The sequence below is a fragment of the Pleurodeles waltl genome, chromosome 1_1 (genome assembly GCF_031143425.1).
Source record: "Pleurodeles waltl isolate 20211129_DDA chromosome 1_1, aPleWal1.hap1.20221129, whole genome shotgun sequence".
Taxonomy (NCBI): domain Eukaryota; kingdom Metazoa; phylum Chordata; class Amphibia; order Caudata; family Salamandridae; genus Pleurodeles; species Pleurodeles waltl.
The window spans coordinates 229,449,027-229,476,303 of record NC_090436.1 but is presented as its reverse complement, the minus strand read 5'-3'; the positions used below and the strand labels follow the sequence as shown (position 1 = coordinate 229,476,303).

Genomic DNA, 27,277 nt, shown 5'->3' with positions numbered 1-27,277 from the left:
AACCCTACCAAACTACAGCTCCAGGAGCTTTTGGCAAAGTTTGCAAGAGGCCACCCCTCTGAAGATAACCTTACAGAGGGGGAAACTAGTGACATGGAGGATAATTCCCTCCCTCCTGTCCTAGTTAGGGAGGCCAAGGTCGATCAAACCCTGACTCCACAAGTGGTAGTCAGAGATGCTGCATGGGTCTTGAGCTCTACCTCAGCCCATGCTGAGGACTCCAGATCATTCCCTAGCAGGCATTCTACTGGAATTGCAGAGGAGAATACCACCTGTTTCAGGCCAGTGACCCCTCCCCATTCTAAAGTTACCATTTCCGTGGGATGGACTTTGGTTTGACTGTCAGCATTACTGACTGGATATGTCTGTCCATCCAGGTACTGTCCCGGGGAAATCAGTTTGTCTGTCACCATGGTGACACTAGCACCTGTATCCTTCAGGGCTTCTACTTTAGTCCCATTGATTAAGAGCCGCTGCTGGTATTTTTGCATGTTAGGCTGCCAAGCCGCAAGTGTGGCTAAATCCACCCCACCCTCAGAGACTAATGTAGCTTCAATGTGAACCCTGACTTGCCCTGGGCACAGTGTTGATCCAACCTGGAGACTGGCTATTCCATTGCAAACTGGTGTAGAATTTGTTGTGGGACTTTTCTTTGGACAGGCCTTGTCTCCAGTTTGGTGTCCATGCTGACTACAGATTCGACACCAGGCCTTCTTGGGATCACAGGTTTTACCCTTATACCCATTTGTTGACTGTGCAGAGGCTCTGGGCCCACCCTCCTGAGCAGGTTTTTGGGGCCCGGTAGAAGACTCTTTACTTTTGCCCTTGGATGTGTCACCACTCTTCACCTGGGGAGGCTTTGTGACCTCTTTTTTTTGGTCACCCCCTTTGAAAGTCTTGGTCACCCTAGCCTTGACCCAATGGTCTGCCTTCTTTCCCAATTCTTTGGGAGAAATTGGACCTAGGTCTATCTACCAGATGTTGATGCAGTTTGTCGTTGAAACAATTACTTAACAGATGTTCTTTCATAAACAAGTTATACAGCTCATCATAATCATTTACACCACTGCCAGTTATCCAACCATCTAGTGTTTTGACTGAGAAGTCAACAAAATCAACCCAGGTCAGACTCAAGGATTTTGAGCTCCCCTGAACCTAATCCGGTACTCCTCATTTGAGAATCCAAAGCCCTCAATCAGGGTAGCCTTCATGAGGTCATAAGATTCTGCATCTTTACCAGAGAGTGTGAGGAGTCTATCCCTACACTTTCCAGTGAACATTTCCCAAAGGAGAGCACCCCAGTGAGATCTGTTTACTTCTAGTTGCACAAGCCTTCTCAAAAGCTGTGAACCACTTGGTGATGTCATCACCATCTTCATATTCAGTTACAATCCCTTTGGGGATTTTTAGGATATCCGTATTCTCTCTGACCCTATTTATGTTGCTGCCACCATTGATGGGAGTTAAACCCGTCTCTTGTGTTTCCCTTTCTATGGCTAGGAGCTGCTTCTCCAAAGCCAATATTTTGGCCATCCTGGCTAACAGGAGGTCCTCTTCATTGAGACTGCCCTCATTGCTTCCAGAGGTACTGGTCTCCCCTGTGGAAGAACCAGGCTCTCTGACTAGGATTTGTGGAGTCAGGGTTTGAGGAACCCTGTTCTCCCTGGTTAGGACAGGAGGGGGGAATTCATCCTCGTGTTCACTACCTTCCCCATCTGAAGGTGTATCCTCAGAGAGGTAGTCCCTTTTGAACTCTGCCGAAAGCTCCTGGAGCTTTACTTTGGTAGGGTTGGACCCAGTTTTTATCTTTTTCATTTTACAGAGAGTCCTTAACTCTGCCATCCCTAGATGCTGGTAAGGGGTGAGGTTGAGCTTCACCACCATCTCATATGTATTCTTCATTATCACTCTAAAGGTTGAGATTACTTTTTAAGAATCTAAAAACTACTTCTAGAACTTAAACCCAAACCTTTACAAACTGTTAATCTGTAAAAGAAATGCTAACAGAGTCTTACACAAGGCCCTAGCAGGACTTTTTAAAAATTTAGAAAAATAGTCAAATTGCAAAAACTAATTTCTAATGAATTTTTTTTGAATTTAGTTGTGTGATCAGGTGTTGGCTGAGTAGTCCAGCAAATGCAAAGTCTTAGACCCCACCGCTGATCTACCAGTGTAGGACGTTGGCTCTGTATATACTATTTCAAAGTGAGAAATAGTGTGCAGAGGGTAGTGTTAAGCATTTGATGTACACACACAGTCAATAAATGAGGAACAAACACTCAAAGACTTAACTCCAGGCCAATAGTGTTTATATATAAAAATATATTTTTTAAATTCGTTTTAGAACCACAACATTCAAGATTTTAGTTTAGTACATAAAATGCAAGATACTTTACACAGGCAAGTATAAAACTTTGATTTAAAACAGTAGTACACACAGTTTAGGTTAAAATGGCAATAGGCTTGTTTAAAAGTGGACACAGTGCAACAAATCAACAGTTCCTGGAGGAGGTAAGTTTGGTTAAGTTTCTCAGGTAAGTAAAGCACTTACACAGTCTCAGTCTCCTGGGCATAGGCAGCCCACCATTGAGGGTTCAAGGCATGGGGTTCTAGCCTCAAATTACTTCTTTCCCTTTCCATCTCTAGGGCCTTTCTCTCTAGAAACAGCTGTTGCTTTTTCAACTAGAGTTTGGTCCGCTCAGGTTTCAGCAAGCTGAACCCCCTATTAGGGGATCCCTCATATGAGCTAGAGTGGAAGGTGCCAACAGCAGAAGTTGAGGCAAGGGAAGTTGAGAAGGATATACTCCTCCTGGATACCCTTTTTGCCAATGCAGAAAAAGTGGGCCTACTACTATCATTCTCTCTTGTGCTACCAGCACAGCTACCTGCAGGTCCAAGGTTCTCTCCAGAATCCTCATGGTTCTGCCCAGGGACGTCATAGAAAGTACCTGGTGCCTCCTTTTCCAACACAGAGAGTTCACTCTCCTAATCTAATTACCTGTCTCCATCAGGAGTCTGAAGGCCATCCTAAATAGTTAGGTTTAGGAGAATAGCCTTGGAATGGTTACTTTCTGTCTAAGTTTCCACCTGAACATAGATGTTGAAAAAATGCCCCTTAGGGCATGGTTTACTCCCCACGTTTTGCCTGGAATTGATGCTAACTTGACTCAGTGTGTGCTGGAGCCCTGCTAACCAGGCCCCAGCACTAGTGTTTTTTCCCTAAAACTGTACCTTTCTTTCCAGAATTGGCACAACCCAGGCACACAGTTAAGTCCCTTGTAAAAGGTACCCCTGGTACCAAGGGCCCTGTGGCCAGGGAAGGTCTCTAAGGGCTGCAGCATGTATTATGCCACCCTCAGGGACCCCTCACTCAGTGCATGCACACTGCGTTGCAGCTTGTGTGTGCTGGTGGGAAGAAAAAACAGAGTCAACATGGCACTCCCCTCAGAGTGCCATGTCTACAAACCACTGCCTGTGGCATAGGTAAAACACCCCTCTAGCAGGCCTTACAGCCCTAAGGCAAGGTATGCTATATCAAAGGTGAGGGCATAGCTGCATGAGCAATATGCCCCTACAGTGTATAAGTCCATTCTAAGACATTGTAAGTACAGGGTGGCCATATTAAGAATATTGTCTGGGAGTTTTTCATTATGAACTCCACAGCTTCCTAATAGCTAAATAGACTAACCTTGCCCATCTGAGTCTTCATTATCTAAGGTAAAGTATCTGAAGATTCCATCTACATTGGCATAGTCACTCCCAGGTCTGTGTTCCACTGAAACGTGTATCCCATTTACGGAAATGGACCACTTCAAAAGTTTGAGGTTCTCACCTTTCATCTGTTTAAGCCAGAGGAGGGGCCTGTGGCTTGAGCAAAGAAGTGAGCGCCAAACAGGTAGTCTCAACTTCTTCAAGGCCAAGACCACGGCAAAGGCCTCCCTCACAATGGCTGACCAACACTTTTTTCCTGGTGTCAACCTTCTGCTGATAAAAGTTGAAGGTTGATCCTAGCCCTCTTCATTAAGTTGTGATAGCACTGCTCCTATTCCTATTTCAAAAGCATCAGTCTGGACAATGAATTGTTTGGAATAGTCTGCGATTTTGAGAACTGGAGCTGAGTGCATGGCCTTTTTCAGGGCATCAAAGGCCTCCTTGACAGCACCTTTGTAGGCATCTTTTTAGAATTGATATAATTGATAAATTGAAGGTGGCGACAATGGAGTCATACCATTTTATGAATCTCCTGTACCACCCAGTCAAGCCCAGAGAAGCTCTGACCTGCGTCTGGATATTCGGAGCAACCTAATCCATGATTTGCTCTGTGGGGATTGAACATGGCATCCATCTACCAGGTGGGTCAAGGAAACCCCTTTACTCTGCTCTATTTGGCATTTTATAGCTTTGATAGTGAGGCTTGCCTTTTTCAAATCCTCAAGTACACTCCTCAGGTGAACCAGGTAAACCTGCCAGGTGGAGCTAAATAACACAATATCATCTAGATATGCTGCACTGAAGTCTTCCAGATTTGTCAGAACTTGATTCACCAACCTCTGTAATGTTGCAGGTGCATTTTTCAGACCAAAAGTTATCACTGTGAAGTGACAGTGCTCACCAGGAATGGAAAATGCAGTTTTAGGCTTAGAGGCATCTGTCCATTTGATCTGCCAGTAGCCTGCTGTCAGGTCAAAAGTGCTGGGGTACTTGGCTGAAGCCAGGGTATCAATCAGCTTCAGTGCCCTAGGAATTGGATGGGCATCAATCTTAGTGACTGCATTGAGGCCTCTATAGTCTACGTAAAACATCATTTCTCACTTTCCACCCTGGGATTGAGGTTTTGGCACTAGGATAACTGGGAAAGCCCAAGGGCTATCTGAAGGCTCAATCACACCCAATTCCAGCATCTTTAGGATTTCTGCCCTGCTGTAATCTCTCACATGGTCAGGCTGATTGTAGATGTTATCTTCATAGGCAAACTATCACCTGTGTCCACATCATGGGCACACCAGGTGGTCTGACTAGGGGGTCAGGGAAAAAAGTTAAGAAAACCGGATGAGAACTTGTTTGAAGTCAGCTTGTTGTTGATCAGAGAGGCAAACTACAAAGATGAAACCCATCCACTAAACTATCAACATGGTTGTGGGAGAGAAGGTCAGGGAAAGGGTCACTCTCTGGCTCCTGCCCTTCATCAGTGGCCATAAGGAAGCTCATGAGGGGAGGGGGGCACATCCCTATTACTATTGGGGGAATCCTCCAAACTCAAGATGGAGGATTTCTAAATGCAGGGGCCACCTAAAGCTCAGGGCACCATTAGCTCCTCCAGCCTTGCTGCCAGAAGTGGGGGCAGTGGCCAGAGGGGCGGGCATATTCACTAGCTTTGGATGCCCTGGGGTGCTTAACAAAAGGCATAACCCTTTGAGGCTCACCGCCAGGTGTTACAGTTCCTGCAGGGGGAGGTGAGAAGCACCTCCACCCAGTACAGGCTTTGTTCCTGGCCACAGAGTGACAAGGGCACTCACCCCATGTGGCCAGAAACTCGTCTGGTTGTGGCAGGCTGGCAGAAACTGGTCAGCCTAGCATTAGGAGTGGGACTGGTATTCAGGGGGCATCTCTAAGACGCCCTCTGGGTGTATTTTACAATAAATTCCACACTGGCATCAGTGTCATTTATTGTGCTGAGAAGTTTGATACTTTGAGTGCTGAGGGTCCCCATTTTATGCCCATAAAAAGCCCTTAAAGGAGGTCACGATCACTAGCCAATGAGCTACTTGGTTTCCTACCGCTAATGACAACTTCCTGTGAAGAGAGACATCTATCTGTCCCTGAGTGCTCTATTCTGCCAACTCCCAAGATGGCTGAACTCTTCTCTTGGTGTGTACAATTCGGTAGGCCGCCCTAGAGGTGTGGTTACCTGAGGAATACACACCCATGGGAAACCGGTTTGGCAACTGTTTTCCCTATCTGTTCACACTGTCAGCCTGTCTACCTACACAACAGAGCAGCCCCTCCTATATGTTCTTGCCAGTAGCCCGTCAAGGGCATCTTCTCCTTTGAAGCTTTCCTTTTGGGCCAACACCCTGTGTGGCTTCCTGCCAGGTGGAGACAACACCTGCTCCATTGGCAGGCCTCTGTTGTTACCTTTCCTGGTAATCATTCAGATGTCTCCTCAGGAGGGCAGAAGGCCGTCTGGAATGACAGTCCTTAAGTAGAACCATAAATGGGCACTGGAAACCTTGAGCACCAAACCTGGCAACTTAATAAAGTTGCACTTTGCCCATCAGTGACTTTATATTTGACGTAACCATTAAATCGGATTTAATTAACTGATTCTTTTGATTCCTTGAAGGACCCACCTCAATAATCCCGATCAGAGGTTAGCAGGGTTGAGGTGTCAACCTGTAACTCTGTACTTGCTGATGGAGCTACCAGCCTCCCTTACAGTAAAATGCCAGTTTGTACTGTTACAACCTGTGAATCACTTGTTCTACTCTTTAATATCCTGCATTCTGCCCTAGGACTCGACAGGCCTTCTGTAGGGGTGCCATTATGCATATTTAAAAAAATGGTTTAGGCTTTGCCATTTCTTTAAATAGCTCAGTCGAGCTAGCAGTTTTGAAGTGGTCTACCAGTTTGCATTGGCAGGCAGGAAAACATGTTTTACCTTTGTCACACTCCGGGTGGCAAACAAGTGCTGCAGTCCCTGGGGGTGGCGGAAATTCGGGGGGGGGGGGAGTGCATTTTAATTTACCACCTCCTGGTACCATATACTAGGGATTAATAGTAAATTAAGGGTATGCCACTTTGGGGGTAGCCAATTAAACTTTTGCTTATACGGGTCAGGGCACATGCACATGACACAACTACCCAGTAGTCTAAATAGGGGCAGAAAGTGGGGTTGAACCTGCAAAAAGCCTGTATAGTTACAGGATTTGATATTCCAGCACTCAACTTCACATTGGTGGGCAGGACCATGTACAGACTCAACCTATTTCCCTCACCTTAACTTTCTGGGCATAGCTACAACTTCATTCCAGATTTGCACAACTCTGTAGCATGTGCAACCCATTTTCCTTAACATCTATCGTCACCTTCCGACATTAATCACCACCAGAGGTTCAATTCCTCATTGCACAGTTTGCTGCCTTTGACTACTGACTCAAACACCAATTTAACAACGTTTTCGAGGTGACTATTTCTTTTATCTCGGTAGCCTGTTAATATTGTCAAAGAATACTTGACCAACTGTGAGCTTTCTTTTTGACTAATATCTTTCATCTCCTGTTCAAATATGTATTGTTTTTGCCGCTGAAGTTGTATTTATTTTCTTCTTATAAAAGTTATTGTACTTTTTACTATATTTTTTTTTAAATTGGGACATATTCAGAACACATACTTTTCTGAAGAATGCAACCTTGCTGCTTAATCCATGTTATCAGAGGTGAGCTAAGAGTTTGTTAGGTAAAACACAGTTTGTAATACTGGACTGTGGGCTAACCAAACATGTATGTATTTGTAATGAAAGATCCTGTTTAGACTCTCTTTGCGCTTTAAGGACCACTCCAATTAAAATGCAACCACATCTTCTGTGAAAATGATCAGGTACATTTTATTTATAGGGTAATATTGGATCTTCAAACTGGGGTCTCAACTTACTTCAAGAGGAGAATGTGATTCCAGATATTATAGCTCTGGCACAGCATTGTGAGGTTCTCTCTGTTAGGGGGTATGTATATTTATCTTGCTATTTAATTGAACTTTAAGCATTTTTAGAAATAGATCACAATTTTTAAAGCAAGGATACCATGTTTTGTTCCTGATGCTTTTACAGTATTTGCGGAGCACAGCAGTTGGTGATTATAATGATGTTTGTTGAACTGTTCATTTAAGGTATGCATTTGTGAGCTTTGTCTGTTGCAACTATGCTCTTGTGAGCTTTCATTGATCCATCAACTTTTTCTATGATCACAATTCCCCCAACATGTTCTCTGGAGGTGTTTCTCATTGCTCTAGGCTTGCCTGCTGTGCAATTTATTGGCAGTGCTGTAATTCTAGTGTGTCTTCAGTATACTCAACTTAAATGAAAAAAGGACATTTTGGGCATTTTATTTCCCTGAAGCTATCAATTAATTAATATATATATATTTATATATTTATATGTATATATATTTATATGTATGTATATGTATGTATATATATATATGTATATATATATATGTTCGATGGCATGTGTAGCTGCAAATACACATGCTGTGCAAATTCCGCCATCTAGTGTTGGGCTCGGAGTGTTAATGTATTCTTCTCTTGGTGATACTGCGCATGGGCATAGAGTCTTTTGTTAGATTGTTTTCTTTCCGCCGTCTGGTTGGGACGTGTTCCCTCTCGCTCCGGTAGATCTCGGTTGGGTACAATCTGAACTTCTCTATCTTTTTCTTCAACATTGGTATCATTTTTCGAATGCGTTTCTGACTACACTCGATCCGATTGTAGCGTCAGAATTGATAAAACGCTCTTTCGGCGCCCGCACCCTATTCGGGCCTACTGGGTCACAGGCTCATGGATCGAACTCCATTTTGATTCTGCCCTCGGTGCCATGCAGAGTGCCCTCACACCGACCAGCACTTGGTGTGTAACCTCTGCCTCTCTCCAGACCACAAAGAAGAGACCTGCGAGGCATGCCGATCCTTCCGATCCAAGAAGACCATACGGGATCGAAGACCAAGACGGCTAGAAATGGCATCACAGACGACGGAACAAACCCCCGACATCTTCGGTGAGGAACAGGCACAGACTACAGTCTCCATCCCAGACTCCGACCCCTACTATGACTCAAATGGGGACAGCCAAATTATTCCTGCGTCACAGTACATGAGTACACTAGCCCATTCCATTTAAAAACAAATTAACAAGTCACAGAAGGCCTTGGGTCCACCAATGCTTGCCGGCCATGGTCTGACCCGAAAACTACATATCGTCGACCGACCCTCTGGTTTGGGGCTGAAAAAAGCCAAAACTCACTCCACCGAATAGACTACTACGCCTGTTTTGGCATCGAGTCGAAAGATGGAGGCTTCCACTTTGGAACTGAGACAGATACATACCACATCGGAGCCGAAACATCCACGCTCCTCTTTGGGGCCGAAATATCCACGCTCCTCTTCGGAACCTAAAAAACTTTCATCTACTGCTTAAACCACATTTTCGCCCCTTTTAAAGCATTCTATCACCAAGCTTTCAGAGCATTCATTGCTTGGAAGCAAACAGGTTCCATCTCCAGAACAGGAAACAGACAAAACATACATTAGACCAATTCTTGAGGTCATGGACCATAAGCAAAGAAGAATACAGATCCTAAATGATACAGGGAAGATTATTGCCTCTCCTATGACAAAGAGGAAACTAGCATTCCAAAATGGTTTGGAAACTGGCCCTTCACCGGCGAAGATACTTCAGCACAAGGAGAAGCTAAAGACAGTGCATCAGCCTTCTCCACTGCATTCTCTTTTCCTTCCCGCTTCTCCACCACCTCACTCTGCACCACCACCTTCACCCACACAGTTTTCCATACAATCTCCTGTCTCCTCACCTGGGGATTACATGGGTGACAATACCTATAACCCATAGGGGCTGCCATTTCAGGACTCTGTGCCACAGACCATAATCACCGCAGATACATCAATGACCGGTTGGGGAGCCCATCTCAACAATCTTACAATTTATATATCCTTTATTGACAACTAGCTCATCACGGGCATGGGCTCCTGGGCGATGACTGTAGCGTACTTACCCCGCACAGTATCTAACCGTCTGCCAGTACATTTCCTACTCACGTTTTCAAACTTAAGGCTGCAGTGCCATCAGTGGAGATATGTCATGGGGGCTCTTCTGAATGCATTCTTCCAGGAGGAGGTGCGCAGAGACACAGGTGATTATTTCAAATTAAATGAGGGCTCAAAGCTTTAGTCAGGGGCATAACAATTGCCAAGCAAATGAGTATCCTCATTTATACCAAAGCTCTGCTTGATGAAATTGAAACAGGCTTTAAAAACGTTGGGGGCAGGGCTACTACATTTTTTACTTCTAAGCTCTTAGTATACGGTACCGGGGTTACCCAAGACCTGTAGGTTGAGGTGTTACTCGCTGACTGCCAGACTAGATGTGCTCTCACGAGTACGACAGAGTAAAACATAGCTCCCAGTCTGCCACTGCAGACTGAAAGTGCAGCTTAAAACTGCTAACTCGCCTTTTTCGTGTAAAGTAATGTGAAAGCCAAAACCTTCCTTTTTGATGTTTGTATGTATTTCACCCAGTGGCAGGCCTAACACGCCATAAGGCAGGGTTCTCTATGTTAAAAAATGGAGTATGTACTTTTACATGTTCCAGCGGTGAAAACCCTAAATTATTGTTTTTACTCTGGAAAGGTTAGTAGCCCCATTGGCGAGTACAGATTTATAGTCCTGATAACTTCTGATTGGGACTACTAAATTTGGTATTGTGAGGTATGAAACAAATCAGTGAATTAAATCTGATGTAATGGTTAAATCGAATTTAATGTTCCTGGTTGGCAAGGTGTAGCTTTAGAAGTTGCCACTTTAGCTGCCTAAGGTTTCAAGTGCTTGTTCACTGAGGTACATAGGGTTTGTCCTGCATACAGCTTTCTGCCCTCCTGTAGAGAAGTGCCAAAGACTCCCAAGAAAGGACACAATAGGGGTCTGCATGGGAGAGAGGTGTTACCTCCCTCCTGCAGGAAGCCACAGGAGTGTTAGCCCAAAAGGAAAGCTTCAAAGGAGGAGTCGAAATTACAGGGTAAATGGGTAACACTTAGGAGAGGGACACTCTAATGTTTAATCAAACAGGCTGGCACTGGGGACAGGGAAATGAAGCCAGTTTGGTCACCAGGAGGGAGGGAACTTTGTAGCCCATTGGCTACTAACTGTATCCTACACTTAAGGCATTCTCTGAAGATAAATAAGGCACCCCTGGCACCCAGAACTCGGATCTCTACTGACTGGAAGAAGAACTGAAAAACTGACCTGCTGCACCGAGAGACCAGCCAAAGAGAGGCTACCATGAAGAGGACTCTAGCTACTGCACCTGGTGGCTAGCGAAGGAATGAGAAGGTGCCTGTCCTGTTCAAAGGAGAAGCTGTCTCCAGAGCCAAGAGAATCCAAGGGCCAGCTGACTGGCCTCCTGTACTAAGCTGGGATCTGGATCTAGTTACCCCCACTTATTGCCTGAAGTCAGTATGTTTAGACTGTAGTTCCCTTGGGTCCTGCTAACCAGGACCCTAGTGGCTATGCTCTCTCCTCTAAACTTGGTTGCTTGGTAACTTTCGTGCTCCACAATTGGCATACTGGTGCACCCATGTAAGTCCCTAGTTTTTGGTACTTAGGTACCCAGGGCATTGGTACAGCAGGATTCTCCCATGGGCTACAGCATGTATTGTTCCACCTATAGAAGCCCATGCAAACTGTCTGCAGGCCTGCCATTGCAGCCTGCTTGAAATGGTACATGCACCTTTTCACCCCTGATTAAAGCATGCTTTACATCGCGGTCATTGCACTTAAGCACTGTAAGAAACCCCTCTGGTAAGCCCTTCAGCCCAAGGGCAGGGTGCATGTCCTCAAATGTTATGGTACTGCTGTATGAGCATAGTAACCCTTCCAACCAGAGACTCCATTACCTGGGCTTTGTAAGTGCAAGGAAGCCTTTTTTAAGACCTGCAGTGGGCACTGATCAGTAAGAGTAGTCCAGCTACATAATTACTTGTCCGAACCTAGGTATGTTTGGTGTCAAACCTGTCGGAATCATGCAGCAACCCCGATTCCAGTGTTAGTTGCATGGTTGCATGTACTCTGGGAATCTCTCATAGCTGCCTGTACAGCCTTCAGGGGTCTGCCCGGCAGCCCACGCTGCTGCAGACCCCAGACACTTTTCTACCCTCCTGCTGCTCATCCAGCTCGAGCCGGGGGAAGGTATAACAAAGGGTTTCATGTAGGAAGGAGGTGTGACCTTCTCTCCTTTAGAACAAAGTGTCTCCAGGCTGGGCTGGGATGATTCGGCCTCCCTGTGCCACCAGACTGCTTTGAAGGGCACATTTGGTGCCCTCCTTGCATAAACGAGTTTGCACCAGTGCAAGTCTGCTTCTGGTGGGAAGGCTCCCATTGCAACATTGTTTCTTGAGATCCTACAAGAATTCTGCAACATTCAAGGCTGTGCATCCTCCAGGATCACAAGGGTTCTGTTTTCACCAGCAAGCACGAAGGAATCTCCCTTGGACTGAAGGAGTCACTCTCCTGCACCCGCAGGCACCTCAAGACATCGACGATAGGCCAGTGGATCCTGCTGTCCCATGGACAACGTAAAGGCTCTGCTTACAGGTTCTGTGGTCCTCTCTGTAGGAAAGTCACTCTTTTTGGCATGGTTGCTGTAAGGAAATGCTTCCTTGGCATGGTTACCCCTGAGTTTTTGCCTTTGCTGATGCTAAGTTATGATTTGAAAGTGTGCTTAGGCCTGCTAACCAGGCCCCAGCACCAGTGTTCTTTCCCTAACCTGTACCTTTGTTTCCACAATTGGCACACCCTGGCATCCAGGTAAGTCCCTTGTAACTGGTACCAAGGGCCCTGATGCCAGGGAAGGTCTCTAAGGGCTGCAGCATATCTTATGCCACCCTGGGGACCCCTCCCTCAGCACAGGCACACTGCTTCCCAGCTTGTGTGTGCTAGTGGGTATAAAAAGACTAAGTCGACATGGCACTCCCCTCAGGGTGCCATGCCAACCTCACACTGCCTACAGGTATAGATAAGTCACCCCTCTAGCAGGCCTTACAGTCCTAAGGCAGGGTGCACTATACCATAGGTGAGGGCATAAGTGCATGAGCATGAGCACTATGCCCCTACATTGTCTAAGCAAAACCTTAGACATTGTAAGTGCAGGGTAGCCATAAGAGTATATGGTCTGGGAGTCTGTCATGCACGAACTCCACAGCACCATAATGGCTACACTGAAAACTGGGAAGTTTGGTATCAAACTTCTCAGCACAATAAATGCACACTGATACCAGTGTACATTGTATTGTAACATACACCACAGAGGGCACCTTAGAGGTGCCCCCTGAAACCTTAACCGACTACGCGTGTAAGCTGACTGGTTTTAGCAGCCTGCCACACTCCAGACATGTTGTTGGCCACATGGGGAGAGTGCCTTTGTCACTCTGTGGCTAGTAACAAAGCCTGTACTGGGTGGAGGTGCTTCATACCTCCCCCTGCAGGAGCTGTAACACCTGGCGGTGAGCCTCAAAGGCTCACCCCCTTTGTTACAGCACCCCAGGGCACTCCAGCTAGTGGAGTTGCCCGCCCCCTCCGGCCACGGCCCCACTTTTGGCGGCAAGGCCGGAGGAGATAATGAGAAAAACAAGGAGTCGTCACTGGCCAGTCAGGACAGCCCCTAAGGTGTCCTGAGCTGAGGTGACTCTGACTTTTAGAAATCCTCCATCTTGAAGATGGAAGATTCCCCCAATAGGGATAGGAATGTGCCCCCCTCCCCTCAGGGAGGAGGCACAAAGAGGGTGTAGCTACCCTCAGGACTAGTAGCCATTGGCTACTAACCCCCCAGACCTAAACACACCCCTAAATTCAGTATTTTGGGGCTCCCCAGAACCTAGGAACTCAGATTCCTGCAACCTAAGAAGAAGAGGACTGCTGAACTGAAAAACCTGCAGAGAAGACGGAGACACCAACTGCTTTGGCCCCAGCTCTACCGGCCTGTCTCCCCACTTCTAAAGACACTGCTCCAGCGACGCGTTCCCAGGGTCCAGCAACCTCTGAAGCCTCAGAGGACTACCCTGCATCTAGAAGGACCAAGAACTCCCGAGGACAGCGGCTCTGTTCACCAAAGACTGCAACTTTGCAACAAAGAAGCAACTTTGAAACAACACACGTTTCCAGCCGGAAGCGTGAGACTGTGCACTCTGCACCCGACACCCCCGGCTCGACTTGTGGAGAACAAACACCACAGGGAGGACTCCCCGGCGACTACAAGACCGTGGGTAGCCAGAGTTGACCCCCCTGAGCGCCCACAGCGACGCCTGCAGAGGGAATCCTGAGGCTCCCCCTGACCGCGACTGCCTGCTTCAAAGACCCGACACGTGGTAAAGACACTGCACCTGCAGCCCCCAGGACCTGAAGGATCCGACCTCCAGTGCAGGAGCGACCCCCAGGTGGCCCTCTCCCTTGCCCAGGTGGTGGCTACCCCGAGGAGCCCCCCACCCTTGCCTGTCTGCATTGCTGAAGAGACCCCTTGGTCTCCCATTGATTCCTATTGCGAACCCGACGCCTGTTTGCACACTGCACCCGGCCGCCCCTGTGCCGCTGAGGGTGTACTTTCTGTGCTGACTTGTGTCCCCCCCGGTGCCCTACAAAACCCCCCTGGTCTGCCCTCCGAAGACGCAGGTACTTACCTGCTGGCAGACTGGATCCGGGGCACCCCCTTCTCCATTGAAGCCTATGCGCTTTGGGCACCACTTTGACCTCTGCACCTGACCGGCCCTGAGCTGCTGGTGTGGTAACTTTGGGGTTGCCCTGAACCCCCAACGGTGGGCTACCTTGGACCCAAACTTGAACCCCGTAGGTGGTTTACTTACCTGCAAAAACTAACAAACACTTACCTCCCCCAGTAACTGTTGAAAATTGCACTGTGTCCAGTTTTAAAATAGCTATTTGCCATTTGTGTGAAAACTGTATATGATATTTTGCTAATTTAAAGTTCCTAAAGTTCCTACATGAAATACCTTTCATTGAAGTATTATTTGTAAATCTTGAACCTGTGGTTCTTAAAAGAAAATATAATTTTCTATACAAAAACCTATTGTCTCTGAGTGTGTGTTCCTCATTTATTGCCTGTGTGTGTACAACAAATGCTTAACACTACCCTCTGATAAGCCTACTGCTTGACCACACTACCACAAAATAGAGAATTAGAATTATCTCTTTTTGCCACTATCTTACCTCTAAGGGTAACCTTTGGACTCTGTGCATGCTATTTCTTACTTTGAAATAGTGCATACAGAGCCAACTTCCTACAGTTGCCCCCACTTTTTTACCTGCTGTCAGTGTGTTTAGACTGTTTTCAGTGGGATCCTGCCAACCAGGACCCCCAGTGATTGTGTTCTCTTCCTCTAAATTGGGTTTCCTAGGATTTTGCACACCCCACAAGTGGCATACTGGTGCCCCCTTATAAGTCTCTAGTATATGGTACTTAGGTACTCAAGGCATTTGGGCACCATAGGTTTCCCATGGGCTGCAGCATGTATTATGCCAACCATGGGAGCCCATGCACAATGTGTTTGCAGGCTTGCACCCTTTCAGTACAGTTCACTGTACCAGGTCACTCTTAAGTCACCCCTATGGTAGGCCCTCCTAGCCCAGTGGGCAAGTACCTCTGTGTGAAGGCACCCCTGTGTGAGCAGAGGTGCCCCTACGAACTCCAGCTCCATTGCTCCACTTCGTAAGTGCAGGGAGGCCATTTTAAGTGTGTGTGTGTACTGGACATAGGTCACTACCTATGTCCAGCTACATAATCGTAACTTCAAACCTGGGCATGCTTGGTATCAAACATGTCAGAATCTCATACCCCGATACTGTTGCCAGTCCTGTAGGATGGTGAAAGTCGTCGTCCAGCTGCGGAGTCCAGATGGATGAAGGAGATTCTTAGAGGCGCCTACAAGCTATCTGATGCCGGTAGCCGGGTTGCAGGAGGATCAATGGCCAGCAAGACCATCAACAAATGCAAATAGCCGGTTGCAAGGAAGTTTGCAGATTTTGGAGGACCAGCAAAGTCATAGTGACACGACCTTTGGTGGAGAGTCAAGGCAGGCCTTCATCAGGAAGGAAAGCCAGCCGGAGTTGGAGAAGTCCCCACGAGTGACCCACTGGCAGCAGGCACAGGGAGTCGCAAGGAGGCCTCAGCAGCACAACAAATAGGAGTCCGACGTCACAGGAGCTGCAGAGGGGGAGCTGAATCTTGAGTTAGAGTGCTGGAGGCTGGGGCTTCTTGGAGCTCAAAGATCTTCTTGGAGCCAACAAGCAAGAGCATCAGTTGCGGTGCAAAGGGTTCCGTTCCAGTGGATACAGCAAGGGCCCAAAGTTGATCCAAAGTCTCCCAAGTTGATCAGAAGACAAGGTGGACTCGAAGAGGACCACAGAATCACCTCCTGTGAGCAGAGCCTTTACGTTGCCCTTGGGACAGCAGGATCCACTAGCCGGTCGTCATTGTCTTGAGGTGCCTGTAGATGCAGGGGAGTGACTCCTTCACTCCAAGGGAGATTCCTTTTTGCTTCTTGGATGCAGGCAGAGTCCTTGTGACACTGGAGGATGCACAGCCGGATTACAGGAACTTTGCAGAAGCTTGAGAAAAAATTATGCAGCAGGAGTCCTCCAAACTGGACACAGTCTTGTTTCAGTTCCAAAAGCAGACCAGTAACGGTTCCGGAGGCCAGGAGCATAAGATGTCTTTCTGAGAGTTCCTTCAAGAGTCTTGCTGGATGAATCTGAGGACCCACCCTCGAGGGAGCCCTCAAGTAACCCTAAAAGGAGGTTGGTCACTCTCTGAAGTGACCCACCTATCACAGGAGGTCAGGCACGTCATCCAACTGGCCTAGCCAGTCAGATGCTCCCATGGGCCTCTGCACAGCTCATTTTTAAGATGGAAGAATCAACCGGCTGCCTGGCAGAGCTCTGTGCCCCTACATAGGCGAGGGGCTGGCCACTCCTCTGTCCTTTGTGTGGTTTCATGCCAGAGCGGGTACCAGTAGTTCCTGAACTGGTGCAAACCAGATTATGCAAGTGTGGCACCAAATATGCCCTTCTAAGTAGGCTTGTGGTGCTCAGAGGCCACCCCAGTCCAGCCCAGAGAGACCTAATTCAAAGGTAGTGGTGGTCGCACCTCTCCATTGCAGGAAATCCTTTGTTCTGCCTTCCTTTGCTTGAGCTAAGCTCTTCAGCAGGATAGCAGAGCAGCGTCTGGAGTCGGCAGCAGTGAAGGCTGACAGTCAGACCCCAAGAGGCTGCACAGGCAGAACTGGGGGATTCTCTAATAAACGCCAGAGTACAGGGGATCATGCAACTAGCACTGGAATCAGCGTAGTTGCATGATTCCAACATGCCCGATATAAAACATACCTAGGTTTGGAGAAGCCATTATGTCGTTGGACCACTTGTGTTGACCAGTGTTCACTACATACCCCCCGCACTTAGAAAGCCCAGAGAATGGAGTCGGGAGTTTGTAGGGGTACCCTGCTCATGCTGGAGTACCCTCACATTTAGGGACATACAAACCTGCCCTTGGGCTGAAGGGCCTACCGGACAGGTTACGTACAGTGCTTCAGTGTAGTGGCCCTGATATCAGGTAAGCCTTATATCGGTGGTGAAAGGATGCATGCACCATTCCATGCAGGGTGCAATGGCAGGCCTGCAGACACAGTTAGCATGGGCTTCCATGAGTGGCACAATACATGCTGCAGCCTGTGGGAGACCCCTGGTGTACCAGTGCCCTGGGTGCCTAAGTACCGTATACTACGGACTTACATGGGTGCACCAGTATGCCAATTGTGGTGTGTAAGTTTACCAGCAACCAAATTTAGAGGAGAGAGCACAGGCACCTGAGTCCTGGTTAGCAGGATCCCAGTGCACTACTGTCTAAACACACTGACACCAGGCAAAAAGTGGAAGTAACTATGTCAGAAAGATCCTACTTTCCTACATGCAACGTTTTGGATCACTTGCAGTCTCTTGATACATTTCAGGCTGCCAAAGTACAGGGAATTACCATAATCTAGTCGAGATATTGCTAGTCCTTGGACTACCGTTCTTTTTGTTGGTTCTGACAGCCATTTAAAGGCCTTCTTCAAAATCCTTAATATTCCAAAGCAGTTAGATACTAGTTTTTTTGTTGATTTGCCATTGTTAGCTTATTATACATCCACATCTCCAAACTTGTAAACTCTGAATTTAGATTGGGCTGCCCTCCCTTAAATTCCGGCCACTTACACTTACCAACCTCTTCAGAACCAGTAGGTTTTGTTTATTGTACGTTTAGCTCAACCCTTCAATGCAGTGGCTCTGAGCAGTCAGACTCACTGTATGAAAATGCCCCTTTTTGACATTGTCACCCCCACTTTTTCCCTGGTATTAGATGCAATTTTGACTGAAGTGCACTGGGTTCCTGCTACCCAGGTACCCAGTGCCTGATCTCATTCTCTAAATTTCTGCACTTGTTCCCCAATTCGCAATGACTTTAGCACCCCTATAAGTCCCTAGTAAATGGCACCTGTGGTATCTAGGGCAGGAGTACTAAGGAGGGCTCCTAAGGGCTGCAGCATGCATTGTGCCACCCTAAGGGACCCCTCACCACAATCATGCAGGCTGTAGTTGCAGGCTGCGTGTTTTGGTGCTTCCAAAAGTGAAAGCACAACATGGCACACATCCTGTGTGCCATGCCTGCAGATACTGCATGCAGTATATGTAAGTCGTCCTTACAGCCCTAAGGCAGGGTGCATTATAATACGTGTGTGGACATACCTGCATGAGCAGATATACCCCTATGATGTAATTTCAAGTTAACAGGGAAGTCATCTTAAGGTATGTACTGGGCACTGGTCAAAACGAGTTTCCCAGCTTCATAATGGCTCCACTGAAACCTATGATGTTAAGTTTCAAACATCTCATATTAAGAAATCCACACTGATTCCAGTGATGGACTTATTAATACATGCACAAGAGGTACCTTATCCAGCCTGCCACCATAGACAGGTTTCTGGCCCCCTGAAGGTGAGAACCCATGCTCTGGGAGGCCAGAAACAATGCCTGCTCTGGAGGAAACGGTACACACCTCCTGCAGAGTGGCTAGTGATTTAGCATACCAAACCAGAGACTTCAAAGTCCCTTTTGCCTTTGATCTGCAACCCCACCATCTGCCAGACCTACAGGATGCTTCCCCCTGCCCCGAGGCCCATTTGGCACCAGGACAGACAGGAGATTAGCTATGCCCGAAAGCAAAGAGTACACCCAAGTCAGATCCACCCCTAAAATGAGCTGCTTGAAGTGCCCCACCCTAGTGCCTCACCCTAGGGACATTCTGTCATCTTGTTGATGGCAGAATTGGTGTCCCTGGGACAGGGTTATGCCCACTCCCCAGAGGAAGTCTTCTTATAGGGGGTGTAGTGACTGCAAGGGTAAGAAGCCCTTTGACTACTACCCTTCACTCCCTGTAACACCCCTAAATCTAGTATTTAGGGGAGCCCCTGGTACCAGCAAAACATATCCTACTGACCCACAAAGAAGGACGACACCAAAGAGCCGTATGAAGCAGGAACTGAGGAGTAGCGACTGACTTGGCAACAACCCTGCCGGCCTGCCTGCTGTCCACGACAATTGTGCAAAAGGCAACTCGTCCTGCAGCTGATCAGTCTCGCAGCATTTCAGGAAACAGCCAACATCTCATGGAGTTGTGGAGCTACTTCCCTGCATTTTTTGCAGGCACCAAAAATAAACATGAGAGCCACTGCAGTGCGACCTCACCGGACAAAGCTGCACTGCACACAACCCCCCCAGCTCAAGTCGTGGTGAACCAACTGTGCCCCTGAGGCACAGAGACCCTCAAGAACTGAGCCTCTTTCTGAGGACAACAGGAACTTCAAGAGTCTCTGGATCACCACAACCCAACACTGGAAAGCACCATTGCACCTGAGCCCCACATCCCGAGGAGACGTGGACCAACTCTGCCCACGGGGTCCTGAGACCCTCCACAGCTGAAACCCCCTTTGGGTTTACCCGGGCTAATCACCCAGCCCCTATTGCAACTTGTTTTGCAGGGAACCAAAAACCACAAGTGCCTCCCACAGCCTGCTTGTCAAAACACGACTAAACACAAGCCCCCCAACCCTAATTTCCATGGACCGACGGTCCCTGTACACCTAGGATCCTTGACATCAGAGCCCCCCATGTGGGTTCCACCTGTCTGGCGTCCCAGTCCTTACATGCAGCCTCTCTTCACCATGACTGTTTTCACATTGAAATCAACATGGCACCAGAGGCTGAAAAGCACCTCTGCCCCCAGATGCCCCAGAAGTGACCGACGTTACCTGTTGGTGCTGCCTTCGACTTTGTCCCATACTTACCTCAACTCCAGAAGAACTATCCTCAAATTCATTGCCAAGTACCTCATGCAATATATGTTTCTTTCGCATAGGATAACATTACTGCTTTAAAAATACAAGTTCAAGTGTATTTCTGTATACTTGAAAAGTGATCTTGATGTTAAAAAATATATGAAAATATGTTTTATTTCTTTAAATTAGACCTTATTGAGTGTGGGTATCAATTATTGACTCTGTGAATGCATCAAATGTCTCACACTCCTCTAAGGCTGCTCGACCACAATTCCACAAATATAACACCTTGGGATTGTTAGAGCAAGCCCCTATCCACTTATAAGAAGGGATACCTGAACTCTTTGCAATACATACCTCTTTTTGGGATCCTATATAAAGAGGCAGGTTCCTACACATGCAAAAAGGGCACGTGTAAAGCATTTAAACAGCATAAAAACAATTGAAGAAGGAATACATGAAAGAAATATGACACCAATCCTAGGAAAGCGTCTTTTTCTTTTAACATGGTCACACACCCACTTTTTGCCTGGTTTCTGTTGTAATTTCGACTGAAAGTGCACTGAATGTTGCGAAACCAGGTCCCCAGTGCCAGATCTCTTTCCCCCAAACTGCACAGTTGTTTTCCCAGTTGGAAAACCTTTAGCACCCACTTTGTTACTAGTAACTGTTATCCCTGGTACCTAGGGCCTGGGATTCTAAGGGCTGCAGCACAAATTATGCCACTCTGAGGGACCCCTCACCAAGCACATGACAGGCTGCCATTGCTTGATGTATGTCTTGGTGCAGACAAAAGTGAAAACACAACATGGCACACAGCCTGTGTGCTATGTCCCCTACACTGCATTCAATATATGCCAGTCACTCCTCTAGCAGGCCTTAGAGCACTAATGCAGAGTGCATTACATTACATGTCAGGGCCTATCTGCACAAGAAGATATGGCACGGTTATGTCTTGTCAATTTATCAGACATAGTAAGTGACCAGGAGAGCCATTTCAAATGCATATGCTGGCCACTGGCCACTACTCGAGTTCCTCAGCTACATGATGGCTTCTCTGAAGATATGGATGTCTGGTAATAAACATCTTGTATTTGTGAGCCCACACTGATGCCATTGTTGGATTCACAAATACCTGTCCCCAGAGGGTTCCTTAGAAATTCCCCCTGAAAATCTACCAGCAACTGGTGTGTTCACTGACTAGTCCAACACCCTAGCCACATTTCTCACCCCCCTCGGTGAGAGACAATGCTCTTGAGGGCCAGACACTAAAGCCTGCACAGGGCGGAGGTGGTAGCACCTTACCCAGGCCGGATGGACATTCCAGGGCAGGAAACTTCAAAGGTCTAGCTGCCTTGGTAATGAGAACCAGATCTCTCCAGATGGCGGAGATGACAGACCCTCCTGTCCTGACTCCACTTTTGGCGACAGAACAGGCTGGAAAATTAGGAGGTGTGCACACTTCATGCCAGTCCCACCCCTAAGGTGGACAAACTGAAGTGCCCTCCATCTTTGTTTGGAAGGAATTAGGCCACTAGGGTTAGGGTTATGCCTACTTCACAGCAGAAGTGGTCATAGAAAGGGTGTAGTCACCCTAAAGATGGGCAACCCATTGACAGCTACCTGGCACTCCTGGGAATGCCCCTAAATTGAGTACTTATGTGGCACCCCTGAATCCCATAACTCAGATTCTGATGACCTAAGAAGAAAAGGTCTATGAAGAGACGCCACCTGCAGAAGAGGAGAAGAAGTAGAAGCTGACCTGGTACTGACTATGCTGGCCTGTCTGCACTAGAAGACGCCTCGTCCTGCAGCTGAACCTCCAGAAATGTGGGAGGACTGCCTACCTTCGAAAAAGACTTATGTCTCCCATGAGCAGCAGATGTGCTCTCCATCCAACTCCAAAGAAAGGCCTCTGCAGCCCCTGGAACCACAAAGGTCTGACACCTGAAGCCACCACTGCACCCATCATCCACGACCTGAGGTGAAGCAGACAAACGCTGCCAACAAGGCTCCCCAGCTGTCCAGAATCCGAGTCCATTGTGGTGTCCTCCCTCCCTGACGTCACCTGCAGCCTCTACACGCAGGCCTCCTCTCCCACGGCCTCTGTGGTGAGAGAAACCAGACATCTCCAGCAACCACTGCTCCCATTGCCGCCGGCCTGAGTTAAAGTGGACCACTGATGCCAGCTCTCCTGCAGCCTCGGACCACAGACCCCCAAACACGAGTCCCCCGGGACAAGGAAACCCGATGTCAAAGGACACCCCTGCATCTGTTGCCCCTGGGCCTTGGATAAGACGACCAATGGTGGACTTAGGTCTCTGAGCACCCCAAGTTTGCATCCTACCTGTTGGTTATTCCCGACTTGCTCCCCAGTCCGAGCTTGCAAGCCATTATGGTACTGTGGAGTTCGTGTGTGACAAACTCCCAGACCATATACTCTTATGGCTACCCTGCACTTACAATGTCTAAGGTTTTGCTTAGAGACTGTAGGGGCATAGTGCTCATGCACATATGCCCTCACCTGTGGTATAGTGCACCCTGCCTTAGGGCTGTAAGGCCTGCTAGAGGGGTGACTTACCCATGCCACAGGCAGTGTGGGGTTGGCATGGCACTCTGAGGTGAGTGCCATGTCGACTTAGTCATTTTCTCCCCACCAGCACACACAAGCTGTGAGGCAGTGTGCATGTGCTGAGTGAGGGGTCCCCAGGGTGGCATAAGACATGCTGCAGCCCTTAGAGACCTTCCCTGGCATCAGGGCCCTTGGTACCAGGGGTACCAGTTACAAGGGACTTACCTGGGTGCCAGGGTTATGCCAGTTGTGGAGACAAAGGTACAGTTTAGGGAAAGAACACTGGTACTGGGGCCTGGTTAGCAGGGTCCCAGCACACTTTCAAGTCATAACTTAGCATCAGCAAAGGCAAAAAGTCAGGGGGGTAACCATGCCAACAGTGGCATTTTCTTACAAGTTTCCTCTGTCGTTCCTTTGAAGGAGCCACTTTGGAACTGGATGTGTCTAAGCCAAACCTTAGACATTATAAGTGCAGGGTAGTCATAAAGAGTATATGGTCTGGGAATCTGTTAATTACGAACTCCACGGTTCCATAATGGCTACACTGAAATCTGGGAAGTTTGGTACGAGAACTGCAGGATACTTCTGATAGCCCCAGCATGGCCTCAGCAGCATTGGTTTATGGAGTTACTGCTCCTGTCAAAGATACCTCTGCCAGTGATATCTCATCTGTTAACAATGGACGATGGTCAGGTCCTCCATCCGGATCCAGCATCTCTTCATTTGACTGCCTGGCTCCTGAACACCATGAATTTGAACATGTGAACATTCCTTCCGACTGTAGGGTCATTCTGGCCAGAGTGGCAGCTGATAGCACCATTAAATCATATCGGCTTAAATGGAGATTTTGCTTGTGGTGCAAACAAGCACAGGTTCATCCCTTTTCCTCATTGCCAGAGCAAGTGCTACCTTATCTCCTTCTTTTAGCCTGACAAGGTTTGACAAACTCTTCAATTAGGGTCCACTTAGCTGCTATTTCACGTTATAGGCAATCAGGAAATTCACCATCTTTGTGGTCACCGATAATTATCAAGCAGTTCCTTAAAGGGCTTTTTCGTTCTTTTCCGCCAGTTAGACCGCCACCGCCATCCTGGCAGCTTAATAAAATTTTGTCTCAACTGATGAAGCATTCATTTGAGACAGTTAACAGGGCAGACTTTAAATTTTTGTCATGGAAAGGTTGCACCTCTTCTTGCCCTGACCTCGGCTATAAGTGTTAGGGAGATTAAAGCTTTCACAATCCAAAGCCCTTTCATGCAGTTTAAAGATGATGTAGTAATTTTGCGAACAAATCCCAAATTTATACCTAAAGTTCCTTGTGATCCCTAAAAGATTCCAATACTGGAGAACTACAGTTACAGGTAAGTAACTAATTTCTTCCACAGGCCTGGTCCACGGGCCGCAACAGCAGCTGTGCTGAAACCTGGATTGCGTCTTTTTCCCCAAAAAGACATGAATAGACTACTAATGTAATGGGTTTTAGGCCTGTATTCACTTTAGTTATCATAACATTGCTATTGTAATCAACCGGGGACTCCCATCTGGACGACGGGGAATGATTCAAGCATGTAAATCTATGAAAGTTTACAATACTGGAGAACTACAGTTACAGGTAAGTAACTAATTTCTTCCACAGTAGAGTCACAACAGCAGCTGGGCAACCAAGACCCCAATTGACTTCAGCAGGTGTTTCTGACACAAATTCACCACTATGCACCTCAGCTCCCTGATGTAGATGCTCCACTGTTCTGGGTATCCTCAGGTGGGGGCACCATCCAACCTCCCTTGTCCCAACAGGTTTCCTCCGGGTACTCTGGGAAGGGCCCTAAAACACGAAAACTCCAAACGCAACTTCCTCATGTTAACCTATGGACACTGACCTGAGATTTCTGCTCTGCACACGGGCGCCTGGGGAATCCTTCCTACTTATCTTTGGGGTGTTAATACTTCCCCAGTCCTAAGGGTCCTTGGGTGGTAGTGGGAGTTGGCTGTTTTTTTCGCATTCCAGTTTTTTTTTTTAGTATGGTTTGGAGTGGGTCCAAATCCTCCTCTTCCCCCCCTGGTACTTTATTTGTAAAGAAAAAGGCCATAGGACAGCTGACTCCAGTTGTCCTAAGAAGGACACCGAGAGTGCAACTGCTACTTCCCATAGTTCCCCTAGCAGTAGCACTGGTAGAACTAACATATCCAGGATGTTTAGTTGGGTTCACATTGGTTACTGCAATGAACTCTGGTCCAGTCAGAGAAATCACTCTGATATCAGAGGGTGGCATTGACCTTGCCACTCTGGCTGCCTGGAACCCTAATAAGAGGAAATACCAGCAGCATCACCTCCTTGATGGTATTGAGGCAGACGCTTACAGGGACACAGGTGCAAGTGTCACAGTGGTGACTGAAAAACTGGTGTCACCTGAGAAAATTCTACTTGGGCACAATTATCAAGTGCCCAACACTGATAACATCACTAAGTGCCACCCCATAGCTTGGAGGGGGGTGGGGTTATTGGCCCTAAGAAAGTTGTGGTGTCCTCATCTGTTCTGGTCGAGTGTCTTATGGGCAGTGATTTGGAGACTTCAGCCTGGGCTGAAGTGGAGTTACAGGCCCATACAGCAGTGCTGGACATCCCTAAGATTGTGTCTGAGGCAACTAGAGCAGAGGTTAAGAAACTGGGAGAACGAGGAGCATTGAAGCCTGTAACAGTGGCCCAGGCAGCTCCCAAGAAAGATGTAGGAAGAGTAAAAAGTTACCCTCCACCCAGACCTCATGTGAGGATCAATCTCCTCAGGGAGATGATATTGCCCCTGGTGAGGAACTTGCACCAGAGGAGCTTGGGCCTGACACAACAGGCTTTTTGGGAGCAGAGGATTCCTCCAGGTAGGAATTGAGTGTTGAGCAGAAATCCTGCTCCTCTTTTGAAGGTTTAAGACAGCAAGCTGCTGCAAAAGAGGCATGGGATGTCAGAGGATCCCACAGGATCTTCTGGGAAAATGGTCTCCTACTCTGAGGCTAGAGACCCCAGGCCTGGTGCTACCAGGAGGTTGGTCATTCCTCAGAAGTTATGGGAGTTCTTATTGAATCTGGCACATGACATTCCCTTTGCAGGACATCTTGGGCAAAGCAAGACTTGGGACAGACTTGTCCCACACTTTCACTCGTCCCCCATGTCTGAAGACACCAATGAGCTTTGTCGCTCCTGTGTCACCTGCCAAGCCAGTGGCAAGTCAGGTGGCACTACAAAGGCCCCCTTAATTCCACTACAAGTGGTTGAGGTTCCCTTTGAAAATGTAGGGATTGACATTGTTGGTCCCCTCGACTCTCCTGCAGCCTCTGGGAATAGAATTATTCTGGTGGCGGTGGTGGACCATGCCACCAGGTACCCAAAAGCTATTCCCCTTAAAACTACTATAACACCTGCAGTGGCCAAAGCCCCTCTAGGAATATTTTCCACTGTGGGTTTCCCTTTGGAGGTGGTGTAAGACGGGGGTGCAAATTTCATGTCTGGCTACCTGAAAGCAATGTGGAAGGAGTGTGAGGTAACCTATAAATTCATCACCCCTTACCATCCCCAAGGATTCAACAAAACCCTTAAAGGTAGGATCATGGAACTCTGATAAACTCAGGAGGAGATGGGATGTCCTATTACCTTACCTTCTTTTTGCCTCCAGAGAGGTTCCTCAGAAGGGAGTGGGTGTTACAGCCCTTTTAAGCTTCTGTTTGGGCATCCAATTAGAGGTCCTCTTTGTCTGGTGAAGGACGGATGGGAGTAACCTCTCAAATCCACCAAACAGGACATTGTGAACTATGTACTAGGCCTGCGGTCACGTATGGCTGAGTAAATAAAGAAGGTCACTAAAATCCTTGATGTCAGCCAGGAGCTGCAAAAGCAGTGGCATGACCAAAATGCTGTGCTGGCTGTTTACCAGCCAGGACGGAAAGTGTGGGTTTTGGAGCCTGTGGCCCCAAGAGCACTCTAAGACAAGTGAAGTGGCCCCCACCCAATTGTAGAGAAGAAAGTTGGGTCACCTATTTGGTTGACCTGAAAACTCTAAGAAGCCCCCACAGGGTGGTTCATGTTAGTCAGCTAGAGCCTTATTTCAAGAGGGCTGGCATGAGCTTGCTCGTTGCCACTGATGAAGGACAGGAAGAAGAGAGTGACCCTCTCCCTGATATTCTCTCACACAACCCTGTTGAGGGTTCAATGGATGGGGGTAGTCTTCACTGATTGCCTCACTGAACAGCAACAAGCTGGCTGCAGACAAGTTCTCAGTCAGTTCTCAGAACTCTTTTCCCTAACACCCAGTCAAACCACCTGGTGTGCCTATGATGGGGACACACACAGGTGATAGCCTCCCTGTGAAAAGCAAAATGTACAGGCAGCCTGACCATGTTAGAGATTGCGTCGGGCAGAGGTCCAAAGGATGCTTGAGTGGGGCGTTATTGAGTCTTCAGACAGCTCTTGAGCTAGTCCTGTAGTACTTGTTCCCAAACCTCATTTCCAGGGCAGAACGAAAGAGATGAGGTTTTGTGTAGACTGCAGAGGCCTCAAT

At 47.7% G+C, this 27,277-nt stretch overlaps 1 protein-coding gene across 2 annotated transcripts in view; it reads left to right on the top strand.

The window, feature by feature from the left end:
- RICTOR (RPTOR independent companion of MTOR complex 2) overlaps positions 1–27,277 on the top strand; it is a 1,007,050-nt gene that overhangs the window by 644,581 nt on the left and 335,192 nt on the right. For both annotated transcript variants that reach the window (XM_069221337.1, XM_069221336.1), the window contains exon 29: positions 7,614–7,720. In XM_069221337.1, the coding sequence (XP_069077438.1) occupies positions 7,614–7,720 (107 nt within the window). The remainder of the gene's footprint in view (positions 1–7,613; positions 7,721–27,277) is intronic.